Here is a 13,163-nt window from a genome sequence, read left to right as displayed (position 1 = left end):
GGCAATTAGGGAAATCAAAATTTTGAGTGTGCAACCCTAGGGAGAATGGACTGAACGATCTTGATACTGCTTATTTTTTATTTTGTCCTCAATATCATTACTCACATTACATAAGTGGACAATACTGTACTTAATAATGAGATATCCACTTAATATTACGTAGGTACATACTTACATGTATAATATACAATTATACAAATTACTTTTATACGGGTAATACATATTATTATTTACACATACCTATATTTGTATATTCATTACCAGTATGCCATGTGAAAATATCGATATAATGATAATGTAGATCAAAACTGCTTATAATTTTTTATAAAATAAAATAAAAATAAAATAAAATTATGTTTATTTTCGTAAGTATTAACAGACACACATTATAAAATTGACTTGGACAGCTTGGACTTGACGAATAGCCGTATTGGAAACTCCTGTAATAAGTTTTCATAAAATTATATTCTAATCAACAAACAATATTATAGTTACCTACATATATAATATTTTTTAATATATAGTATCAAAACGGGTAAGTCCAATTTACCAATAAAATCTTCAAAATTGAAAATTGTGATGTGTTTGACCCTTCTTCATCGAATGTTTTTCTATCCGCATTATAAACAACACCTCTTGCTTGTGATCGCAGCGGCTTTTTCGACATTTTCGAAGGTTTTTTAGACAAAATCTTAAAAATTATTCATCAACTGCAAAAAAGACAAATAATTTGACATCCAATTTGATAGTTGTCAAATAAGTTGCCACATAAAAATCTTTTATTTCTTAAATATAAATATGCCATCAGATTCTGGTAGACCTATATTAACAACTTTTGGTGGATTATTTATAAAATTAAGAAATAATCGTAAAGTAACGTTACGTAATTTTTTGGTATTAATTTTTATCCGAAGTCTTTAAAGTGTTACTTAAAAATCTTATTTACATCTAAACTTATAATTTGAAATGTTATTTTGTCTAGATTTGCTGCGCTGAGCTACAAACAGTAATGGTGCCTTTACCGGACTGCGCTAGCGGCGAGTGGGGACCCACTAAAGCCACTAGACTTTTTGGTCTTGTGCCTATCACACACCAAGTACGTTTTGTATGAAAAACAGTAATTAATTTATAATTAATACACAAATGTAGTTAACATTCATTAGCATTCTATGGATATTTTTTTTTAAACCTTTGACTTAATGCACATTCCCTAGAACCTTTTTGTTTTAACACATTAGTTACAGAAATGAAAAAAAAAATAATCGTTTCCCTTTTCAAATTAGGAAGCGCTAGTATTCGCGGGAAGGGAGCTAGAGATACAATTCCGCATGTCGCGCCCTCTAGCGGACTTCATGGCGACGCTACACAAAAATGGCGTCGACGAGAAACGGCTGTCGAAATACGTGCAACAGAACGTGTCGGACGATATCGTGTCGTTCTATATTACGTTCCCGGAGGAAGGTTGGTTCTTTTTATTTATTTTTTATAGTAGATATTTTTAATTTCGTTAGGAATGGTATAAAAGGGAGTGGATATATAATTAACATCTGGATATACCTTAGTCTAAGAATGATGAACCACCATTTTACCCTGGCAACTTATTTAATAAATAAATAAACAGATTCTGTTTAGTTTGTTTTTTTTTTTAAGATTTTAAACAGTCCCAAAAACGTTATTAAATAAGTATACTACCTAGTACTTGTTGACTTCCTTCTTAAAGCCTAATAAACGAAATTTAATTTCAGGACAATACGGGTTAGACATTTACACTCGAGAAAGGAACGGACCAACGGCGATACACCAAAACGGATCGACTGAGAAGGAAAAACATTTACTTACACATTGCTGTAAATACCTTATAAATAGCAGCAAACGGAATTAGATATGTATTGAATAAAACGTGTCTAGGAGTTATATTTTCAGAACTGAGATGTTATATATCTTACACTAGATATTACAAGACTATAGCTTATCTTGGTCTAACGTTTATTAAATTGTAATTGATTGAAATTACTACTAAGATAACAGTAATAATATTGTTGTTATCTTACTTCAATAAAGCAGCAATACATGACTATAATTTGTATATAATTTTGAATGATACAGAATCTCATCAGCAGAATCGCTTTATTCAAAAAAGTCCCAAGATGACAGTATATTATATGTAGTTAACGATATACAATAATATATTGATATTATTCCTTCTGGGCATGTCAATATAATATAATAAGCGAAAATCTTGTGAAGATATATTTTGTAATGTAATGTGCTATTTTTATTCTATTAACGTGGTCATTTTACTGTAAATACCTCAGTACCTTTTATTACCAGACAGAAAAAAATACATTTTAGTACCTAGTGGTATCATTATTACTTAAACTTATGTACCGTACTTAATAATAAAGAATATTTATATTTAATTCTATCTGTTTCTATTGACGCTGTAGAAATTGCAATAATATATTTTAAGATGCTTTGGAATATAAAAACTAACGCTAAAACAGCGCAATAAGTTTTAACGATAAATATAGATAATTAATATATAAGAGATATATCCAAATGTAGATAATAAATATATTTAAATGAAACAATACGTCCGTAAGAGATTCATTTATTGCATACGCATTAACACGATTATTTACATAAATCCTTGTAAATTATATCACTATAAGTACTCTGGGTTGTGCTCTAGCAATCTAATTGCTGATTTAATATAAGTTTATCCCCTTACCTTCGTCAATATTTAAACTAATCAATGTTTTATCTCACTCCCTCATTTGTCAAATTACTTAAGAGTGAAAGAGACAAACGTTGATTAGGTTAAACATTGAGCAAAATTTTAATTATTTTTGATGCGAAAAATTTATGAATATATTAATATTATAATTAGATAAAGGGTCTTACTGTGCAAGATTAAAATTAAGAGCTTAAGATGTATGTTATTTAACTTGATAAGTACTTTGTGTTTGTTTAAACTAGTTAATTTCGATTTTAGTAAACGTATTAATTTTTACCAACGTAACTATGTGTCACGGCAATTGTTAATTTTATTTAAATTTCTCCATAATTACGCATCTAGATAATCCTAGAAACTTGGGATAGATTTTTTTAGAAATAAGTACTTATCATATTAAATTATAAATGTGCTAATGGCGTAAATAGGTCGCTAATATATATAACAATAACGCACTACGCACACACATAATATAATAACGCACACACCCAAACATAATATAAGGTTGACAATACGCTTAGCCTAATTAATGTAAAGATTTAAACATCTACATAACTTATACTTATTTTTATATAATATTACACGGCGGTATGTAAATTTTTTTTTATAAAAATATATGGCATGTTACTTTTCTAAATGTTTTTCGTTTTATTTGTACTAGAACCTAAATAAAGCTTACTTATTGAGCACCTAAGTGGACGGCATGATGTTAAAATCTATTAACATTATAATTAATTTGAAAAGTATTTTTCCCTCAGAATCTTAAATGAAATATCTTACAGTTATTATAACATGGGATTTTTAGTCTGGTTTTAAATTGAATATTCTATATGCTTTAGTTTATTCTGTTTAGTTACATATCGAAGAAAACGAGTCGAGAATAATTAGAAACACTTGTACTAAAGTATTGTTCATATATTTTAGTCATATGGTACACGGTACATATTAAATATGTGTGGTCTTTTGTTAAAAACTAATTCATCTATGTGTCAACTTAATTCAATGTCAATATAAATTTTATAATTATTCCATAATATGATTGTACATAAAAATATCATTTCACTTTTAGAAGTGTCTCATTTATTTTCACAGATACAAATATTTATTAAAAAAAAATAGTAAAAACGGTCCAGCCATGGATTTATTCTACAATTCATCAACATCACTATATCTAGAAATCTTTATATTTTCTGAGTATTTATTATTCAGATCATTTACACTAAAAATTAATCTATTTCTAATGATTAAAAATTTTCCTATTAATTTTATTCCAATTAAGTATAAGTATACCTCAAGCTGCAGTCAAATAATTTTATAACTGTTAAAAATAAACAACTTACATATAAAAGAAAAACACAATACATATACATAACAAATGTTCGATTCACAAATTTCAGTCTAAAAACTCATCACAACATGGAATGTAAAAATTCACCTTTTTTATGTCTTAAAAGTTAATCGTAAAGTTTAATGTCTATAAAATATACAATTAGGTCATAAACTTACGTAATTAATTGCGCAGTATAATAAAGCATTTTTCTAGTGGACAAATATTCAATATAAAGAAGTAATTGAGACATTCCTGCTTTCACCTTTCTCTAATGTATATCACAGCATATAAAATGTCATATAAAATTATGAGTCAATTTAACACGTGAAATAATCATTGTACTATAGTCATCATATATTAAACTTAAAACATTACTTGTTCTATACCATTCCTTTAGAAGCATTTAGCGTGGCCCTTTGTTCGACGCCTCGGATTAACGTTCCAAGAAGTCCTTCCATTTCGTTAGCTGTTTCTCTCAATTGACTGTTGTCGAAACATGATTCTGGAATAAAATCATTGAATTAACATACTTTATTACATTTCTACATAGGTAATATAAAGCAAAGTCGTTTCCCGCGTCTGTCTGTAAGTATCTACCTTAAAACTACACAAAGGATTATGATGCAGTTTTTTTAAAGATAGGAAGGTTTTATTGTATAATTTATTAGGTTTTAGACAAAGCGGGCGAAGCCGTGGGCGGAAAGCTAGTATTGCATAAATCTATTGATCATTTGTTGACCAGATATGAGATACAAAGATGCGATAGAATCATGCGACGCATATCAAGTCAATATCTATCTATCTATATCACGCGATAACTTACTTCATCAATTTTATGCATAGTGGAGAAAGATTAATGTAGTGGATATTTGTGAATGCTCAATAATATGAACTTAAGCAAATTTCAAATCAGATATAAAACTTTACAATGAACATCCATATTATTCCTAAACTATTTTGAGCTGCAAACCGAGATGTGATTGACATTTTTTTGTGAAATTCAAATTTAAACATATTAATACACACACATTTAAATCCTAATTAACCTGTCCAATCAAGGTCAAATAAACTACCAGAAGCAAATCCTATAATAAACCTGTCCAATGTTGCCTACTAAGGAAGTGCGTACCATCTTAGACCACATCTTAGCTTTCCATCAGGCGATATTGTGGTCAAGCGCTTCCCTATCTACAATAAAAAAAATAAAACACAAATTCGATTGAATGCACCACATACAGCCATATAATTTACTTCCATTAATCAACTCACCGTCCACAGTGAAGTTGTGCGTCAATATCTGCTGCAATCTATCCAACACTGTATCCAAGTCAGCGTTTAACTCCTTCATCTTATCATTACTAGTTTCCACCGATCGGATATCAGCCGCGAATCGTTGTTCCGTTGCAGATATGCTTTGGTTCGTGCGATCTATTCTTGGTGGACGGCGGTCGGCTGTTGTTTCTGTAGTTATAGAATAATTAACTATATTTAATATATAATAAATCTCGTGTCACAATGTTTGTCCTCAATGGACTCCTAAACTGATTATAATAAAATTCGCACACCATGTGCAGTTCGATCCAACTTGAGAGATAGGCGTTTAAACATGTAGGTACCACGGGCGAAGCCGGGGCGGACCGCTAGTTTAATATATAGAATAATTAACTATATTTAATATAAGTGCACTCCAAAGCTTTTTATAATTTTAGTTAAATAAGTATAAACTATTGATTATTTAAAGTTCTGAGTCTCAAATTAATTTCAGACAGGAAAATTTTTCCTTTTAATTTCTGTTAGTATTGTCTTGTGTTTAATTTTATGCAAGTATTTATACATTGTCTCTCCGTGACCACGCTAGCAATGTGCAAAAAGTCGCGATAATAATAATATTGAATACATCGCGTTTTAAATCCGCTACAATCTTTAATTACTATATTTCGCTGATATTTTTTTTATTTAAATATATAATATTTTGTATCAACAGCCAATGTGGAATAACCATTAATGAATCATCAATAAAATTTAATTCCAATCTTAAAAATCTATGCAATTAATACATATTTATTTTACAAACAGCTATAAACTCACCATTATACCAATTGCTCATATCGCTAATAGACACAGCGGATATACTGTCCGATGTAGCGTGCACTACTATCGGCTTTAACGCATCTCCGGACATCGTCAATAAATTCTGACTCTCATGCTTTGACGTCACAGAGAAGTTTCCAGAATCCATGCTTAGAATACGCGGCTGGTTTTTAATGTTTTCCGTCAGTTTTGCCTGTTTTTCGTCCACTGGTATCGGACTGAAGAGATCGAACGCTTGTGGTCGCTCTGTCTTGTCTATGTTCGTATCTGCTGTTAGATTCTCCTACAAAAAATAGTATATGCATAAATAAACAGTTGAATTACGTTTTCGGAAATTTTTTTTGCAGATTGCCAACGTATATTTTAAATATTGTATTCTTATGAAAAATTCCTTTTACTCCAATCGGCTTGAACCAACGAAAATAATAAAACTCAGTCTATGTGACACAAAAATGAAGCTGTGCAAAATACATATTTTTTTGATACATAATATATTGATAACATAATTACTTATGTAAAATATAAAGCTATAACTTACCTTTAATTCCTTTAACCTGCTGATTTGAGCTGTTATTTGACAGTAATGCGCATCTACTTTCAATTTCAATTCATCGTCACAATCCTTTGCAACATTCTGTAGTTTATCTGATATATCCTGCAGCGCTCTGAAAATTTAAGCAGTATTGTTTAAATCTTTACTTTACTTTACAGCATTTTTATTGTCAAATCTGCTAATGTCTTAGATCATTAAGTAATGGATAACACTCGCAGGCGTTTCCCCTTTTGCCGAGGTATAAGATTATTCGAATCGAAAAATCTTATGCTTTTATAAAAACTACTTGCGTAATCGATTACAAACACTCTGCGTATTCGTAAAACATCGAAAGGACGTCTGCGAGTGCTCCGCTAAAAATGCCGTTTTGCACTGTCAAGTCTTGCAGAAACAAGTCAAACACATCAAATATTAAAAAAGATGGAATAACCTTTCATTTGTGTATATTTTTTTATTTTTTTACGTACATTTCTAATTAAATGCAATTTCTAATAATCGTCGATGTATCGTTTAGCGATATGATCAAGACAAATAATCGAGTTATGTTTACTCGATCATTGATGCGGCCCCACGAGACTATCATGGAACGAAAATATACAAATTTAATCTTTATGACCTAAGTTATAAAGTTGAATTTAGAACGCGATATTGAACCGCACTCCCCACGAGACAACTTGGAATGAAATACAAATTTGACGTGACACAAATTATTTTTGTGAATGTGTGATTGTGTTTCAATAGTGTGAGTTACCCTCCCCGCACCAAAATCAGCAGAAAGTTTAGTTAGAACATTTGCCAGCGTACTCCATTCATTGCTTAATGATCTAAGGCTAATGTAAAAAAATATTTTCTGAATACATAACCTAATCATTATTGCAAGTTTGTTTGTTCAGAAAACAACACAAATACGTATTTAACATAATAAAATACTTTGAATATTTTTATTATTATATCAAAACTAGGGATGTAACGATACCGATACCGATACCGATATTAAAAAAAAAATTCAAAATACCTGTATATCGGTCTGATATATCGGTATCGCCGATAATAAATCAACCGATACCGATATTTTTTTATTAAATTCTTTCTTTTCTTTTATGTTTTTGCATTGTATTCATTCATATTGTTTTATTTCTGTTTCTGTAATAGTGTTAAGGAAGAGCGGAACCTCCTGACACAAGCATTTTATTTGCTTACTAGGAGTGTTCCAATCACAAATTAGTTTATGTAAAGGAAAGAAATAAATAATTTTGAATTTTTTTAATTTTTAACGTGATAAAGTTTTTAAAATCGTTTTAGTCGGGTGACATGTCCATAAACTTGTGTCACACCAAAACCTCACGAGCGCGATCGCAGGTATAACGAGAGAGAGACGGACCGATCTCCCGTTTCATCTCGAGCGCTGCCACTGCATTATGTTATCACGTAAATATCTCGATCGTAAAATCTTTACAAACAACCAATTTTTTTGATATCAAATAATTCAAAAACCCGCGCCCAATGAACGATGCGGGAGGCCGCCCGCGCGTGCGCACTTTGTTTTCTGAAAAAACTCTACCAATAGTAAACTTTTATTAGGTACTGATTGTATGTGTATTACTTAAAGTTTACAAACTCAAACTCAAACTCAAACATTTATTCATTCAATTAGACTTCTTATAGAAGCACTTTTGAAACGTCATTACATATTTTAAAATTTACCACCGATTCGGAAAGCAGTATCTACGGAGAAGAACCGGCAAGAAACTCCATAGTTGCTCTTTTAAATCATGTCAGTTTTACAATTTTACAAAATACATATGTAACATCATAATATATTATAATAACATGCCAAAGAACTGTCCTGTGGTTTTTTCGCGACAACCCTCCATGGGTTTTTATCGTCCATATATTCCTGAATACTGTAGTACGCTCTCTGAACTAGTACATTTTTTATATAAGTTTTAAATTTAGAACTACTAAACTCTTTAATATTATGAGGAATTCTATTGTAAAAGCGTATACCTTGACCCATAAATGAATTTTTAACTTTAGCTAATCGGAAAAATGGCATTTCAATTCTATTTCTATTCCTTGTGCCATAACAGTGTCTATCTCCTACTCTTGTGTGTAAGTCGGCGTTTAACTGACTTCGTAAAATAATAATACTAAAATAAATGGTTTTGCTGTTTTTTGATTTGGCATTTTTATTTAAAAGAATACGATTAACAGTTGTCTCTGTTAAATGTTGGTAGCTTTTTATGCATAATTCACTATTTATTTTTCTACCAAGCCATCGATATCGGTATCGGTATCGGTATCGCCGATACATTACTACAAATATCGGTATCGGTATCGTATCGGCAAAATCATGTATCGTTACATCCCTAATCAAAACAACTTACTGAGTTTGATTTTCCAATTGCGTAATAATATCTTGCAATGTAGTCGCGGGATTATTTGCTTTATTGCCCGAAGCCTTGCCCACTGTGGATGTAAAAATGGCGGGTTTCTCTTCCTTTTTCCTTTTTACGGACGCAGCACGGACAACTTTGTCATTTCTCTTTTTACTACACTTCCTACTTGCCTTTTTCTTTCCAGTTTTTGTGCAAAAGAAAAACCGTCTCATACCCTTCATGAAGCTCATACATTCCGATGGTTTAATCTAAAAATAAATATTTTTAGCTATTATTCAAGGCAAATTATGTTTCATTTATTCTTGAAAGCACTTTTCGTAAATGTTTACAAAATTGATCCACAAATAAGTAATAATATTATTAAAATATCATGATTTTAAAAAAATCTAACGAAATTTGAATAAACACAAAGCTAAATTAAATAATGTAAGTCACCTCTCCATCATTAACTTCAAAAACTAAATGAGTCTTTTTGTGTCCAGCAACATGGCTCAAATCCCTGTCATATAAATAGCATTTTTCACAGAAATATACATCAGTGCATTTAGCACACTTGAATTTAAGCACCTGAAACAAATATCAATATCTGTTTAGCAAATTACAATAGTACAATGTTTAATAATTTATTAAAAGGCAATACAGGAATAAGGGCATCTTTATACATATTTTTAATGTTACAAACAACATATTTTATAAGGAAGATAATGTTTTTGAAAGATAAACTGATATTTTACTATCAGTCATACAAATGAAATAAGAAAGAGCCAATACAAACATTCTTATAATATAAATCAAATTTTACGCGAGTATGTACGAGAACATTTGGACAATAATATAATGAATAAATCATGTTTAATGCCTCAGCCCCCGGAATCACACACAATAGAAAATCTATTGTGTCGTGGCCCGATCGGGACGCTCGGTGGTCAATGGGTTAATGTCAGTTAAAATCTTTAATAACTAAATAAATCAAGCGTTTAATACAATCAACCACTTCTAACAATCAAAAGCTCACCTGTATAAGTGGCTGTACGCACAGAACACAAGAAGCATTGGCCGTCGCACAGTTCCTACTAGCTACAACTCTTTGTGCAACCGAAAGCCACCTTGTACTGGAACAATTGTTTACGCCCCAGTCGGCCACTGCTCGTGCACTTACACCTAGCATACCAGCGCTCTGTAATAATAAAGAATTTAAGTGAGTCACTGGATTTCATACAAGAAACTTATATCTAATACACTGGAGATTGCACTATGACCATTAACTTGTAACAAGAACATATGATGTTGAATGACGCCTGTATGTTTTTTTATCCCTTTCACATCTAACTTGCGGCAAGTTGGTGTGAAAGGGATAAAAAAACATACAGGCGTCATTCAACGTCATATTTTCTTGTTACAAGTTAATGGTCATAGTGCAATCTCCAGTGTATTAGATATAAGCTCCTTGATTTCATAAATAGACGAACGTGCCGCGTCACTCGCGCAGTGTCCAGAAAAAAGTAGCCTGTCAGCTAATCCAGATTTAAATCTACTAATTGTATAGCGCCCGTCATACTTCTTGGCCAAAAAGTATCGTGGTGGGGAGTTTGCGCATCAAGTTTTAGTACATTTTCATATGCGTAATGCTTCCCCCACCACGCTACTTTTTGGCCAAGAAGTTTGCCGGGCGCTATATCAATAATTATACACTATTACATTTAATATAAATCCAATCACCTGAACTTGCAAGTAACAAACATATGCCCATACATTCTCATAAACTTCTTTGTTAATTATTGTAAGTCTAAAAACTTGTATTTTACTTCTGCCAAATATCATACAACACTTGGTAATAAATGAAGGATGTAGTTGTAGTTTTAAGCAGTTTTGTAAATAAAGGTGTAAACAACTAATAATATGATAAATTTTAATGATTAATAATTGGTTAAACTGCCATGTCTTAAATAATCTTTAAAATTATTACAGTAAGCAACAGCATCAAAACGACACAGTAAATTTCACATACCTTATTAAAACATGAGTCAACGTCACTCTGAACTTGATCCCCTGAGCATCCCAGGTACTTTGTTAAGGCCACAACATGTGACAGTAAAGCTGATAATCGTCTTGGAGAGACACAGCCATTGTGATCAGCGCAGCAGTTGGCTAATGCCAACCATTTGTCATTAACAGACTCCTCGCTCAATAATATCAAGAGTGTTTTCGCTGCGAGTACTCTAATTTGCGTGTTTCTGTGTCTGCAAATTAAAATGTTAAGTTAGACATAAAATATGGTTCAATCTCTTAAAATAAAGGTAAAATAATTTGGAAAATCCAAAAGTGCACGCCTCATAATTTTTTTTTAATAAATATTTATTAATTATTATTTTTGTTTATTTAACCCATTGACCACCGTAAGGCCCGATCGGGGCGCGACACAATAGATTTTCTATTGTGTCTGTGATTCCGAGGACTGATGGATTAATAACAATTAAACCACATCGAATCAGACCCTGAAAAATGAAAGGGTTCTATTCCTGAGCATACTCAAGCGTAAGAGAAAAAAAAAGAATCGATTAGTAAAGTATTTCGGTCGCTATCGTGTTAACAAGAAAAAAGATTCGCACATACAGACACACGGACGTCCAAGACAGAACTTTTTTAAACTGTTTTTTAACTAGTTTAAATAACAAAAATGACATCAAAAATATCATGAACGTTAAAAATAGTGTTTTTTCTTAATATGTGTGTGTATGTATTATCTTACAAGTGCAATGTATGATACATAAAGACATTTTAAGTTTGAAAAATCAGATGTTTTGCGCGAAGTGACAGTAGTACCCACCTCAACGCTTCGCTTATGAGGCGTGCAATAATAATAAAATTATAGTAAGCTTAGGGTACTTACGAAATGAAATCTTTTTAAAATTTCACAAAAATAAAATTTTTTAATTGATTCTAATTTCTAATCTCTAAGTTTATTCTAATGAACAAATTAAGTAATCAGTTACTAAGAAGTCTTGAATACAAAGAAACTTACTCATCATAAACATTAAGTGTCAAATTAATAACCAAATCCACAGTCAAATCTACATCTCCAACAAAGAGACCTTCCTTTTCAGCCGCAAAGTATATATCAGCAAGAACAGCTTCCAGCTCTGGGATATCCAACGATAGACTGCTTTCTGACAAGCTCAACTGATGCCTAGCAAATACTCCAGAACTTATTCTTAACGGTGGTACTGAAAATTCCAAGAAAATAATCAATACAGAAGGAAACTATTGAAAACGATTGATACTTGATAAACTTTATTTTTAAAGAACACTTCAACATACCCTTCAGTTGTTTCTGTAACACAAATATTTTAAAAGCAATTTTGTATGCACTATATTTAATCCCATCATGTTCTTCTAATAACTTTTCAATTGCGTTAAAGTTTGGATGATTGAAATCCTGTTTACCACTCTCTTCGCTGAAAACAAAAAAGTACATTATTATTTAAAATAGTAACTAGATAAAGCGTCATTTATGCAAAATAGCGAAAGTTGCTTGCGTACTCTATGTAACACGGATATCCAGCTTCGTTTTCCGTCTTTCTCCAATTTATTAAAGCCATTATTACTTAGTTATATATTCTCATTTTTTAACTTATCATAAAAAATAAAAGTCTTCTCCCAAATTCGTAAATTAACCGTCTTTGTATTCAAAAAATTCAGGCAGTCCTTGAAAGTTGAAGTTTTGACAGCTAGGATTCCATTTTTTTTTTTTTTTTTTTTAATGGCAAGAAGATATGACTATTTGCCAGTGTCAAGTAAAGGATTCCATTTGACAATCACGGACACAATGCACAGTTAAAATATAAAAACTACAGATAATAATTAAGGAAGCCTGTTTCAACTGCTGCTAGGTATTCTGTCCAATGTGTGTCCAATACTATTTAATAACGTTGTAAACAGCGTAAACTAAGTACTATAAATAATAACTCTTTATTGCATACCTATACCTACGTAACATTTTAATAATAAAAACGCACAAGTTACATTAATTTTTAAATTTATATTATATGTATTTTT

At 31.1% G+C, this 13,163-nt stretch overlaps 2 protein-coding genes across 10 annotated transcripts in view; one reads left to right on the top strand and one right to left on the bottom strand.

Moving 5' to 3' along the window:
- The window catches only part of Hil (peptidase hillarin), a 50,982-nt gene extending 47,611 nt beyond the window's left edge, over nt 1–3,371 (top strand). For all 9 annotated transcript variants that reach the window (XM_090111293.1, XM_090111296.1, XM_090111295.1 and 6 more), the window contains exons 13-15: nt 983–1,096; nt 1,284–1,461; nt 1,746–3,371. In XM_090111293.1, coding sequence (XP_089967419.1) covers nt 983–1,096; nt 1,284–1,461; nt 1,746–1,882 — 429 coding nt within the window. In that variant the 3' untranslated portion in view covers nt 1,883–3,371. The remainder of the gene's footprint in view (nt 1–982; nt 1,097–1,283; nt 1,462–1,745) is intronic.
- LOC149901965 (dystrophin-1-like) lies at nt 2,596–12,840 on the bottom strand. The gene is made up of 11 exons (XM_090111298.1): nt 12,648–12,840; nt 12,426–12,562; nt 12,130–12,331; nt 11,116–11,347; nt 10,123–10,284; nt 9,543–9,674; nt 9,096–9,355; nt 6,694–6,820; nt 6,153–6,438; nt 5,334–5,525; nt 2,596–4,566 (listed from the first exon to the last, which is right to left on the bottom strand). Exons 1-11 carry the CDS (start codon nt 12,704–12,706, stop codon nt 4,445–4,447), a joined length of 1,911 nt encoding a protein of 636 aa, XP_089967424.1. The 5' UTR covers nt 12,707–12,840; the 3' UTR covers nt 2,596–4,444.
- Between the last annotated feature and the right edge of the window lie 323 nt (nt 12,841–13,163).

The sequence above is a fragment of the Colias eurytheme genome, chromosome 16, assembly GCF_061535395.1.
Source record: "Colias eurytheme isolate Ceu_HAF_F1 chromosome 16, ilColEury1 Martin Lab GWU primary, whole genome shotgun sequence".
Lineage (NCBI taxonomy): Eukaryota > Metazoa > Arthropoda > Insecta > Lepidoptera > Pieridae > Colias > Colias eurytheme.
Note: the sequence above shows the minus strand (reverse complement) of the source record. Positions and strands in the feature narration are given on the sequence as shown.

Coding starts and splice junctions, on each gene's coding strand:
- LOC149901965 (XM_090111298.1), bottom strand. CDS start 12,706: ATGGCTTTAATAAATTGGAGAAAGACGGAAAACGAAGCTGGATATCCG. Junction 12,563..12,647: donor GGATATCCGTGTTACATAGA/GTACGCAAGCAA, acceptor TTTTGTTTTCAG/CGAAGAGAGTGGTAAACAGG. Junction 10,285..11,115: donor TTGACTCATGTTTTAATAAG/GTATGTGAAATT, acceptor TTATTATTACAG/AGCGCTGGTATGCTAGGTGT.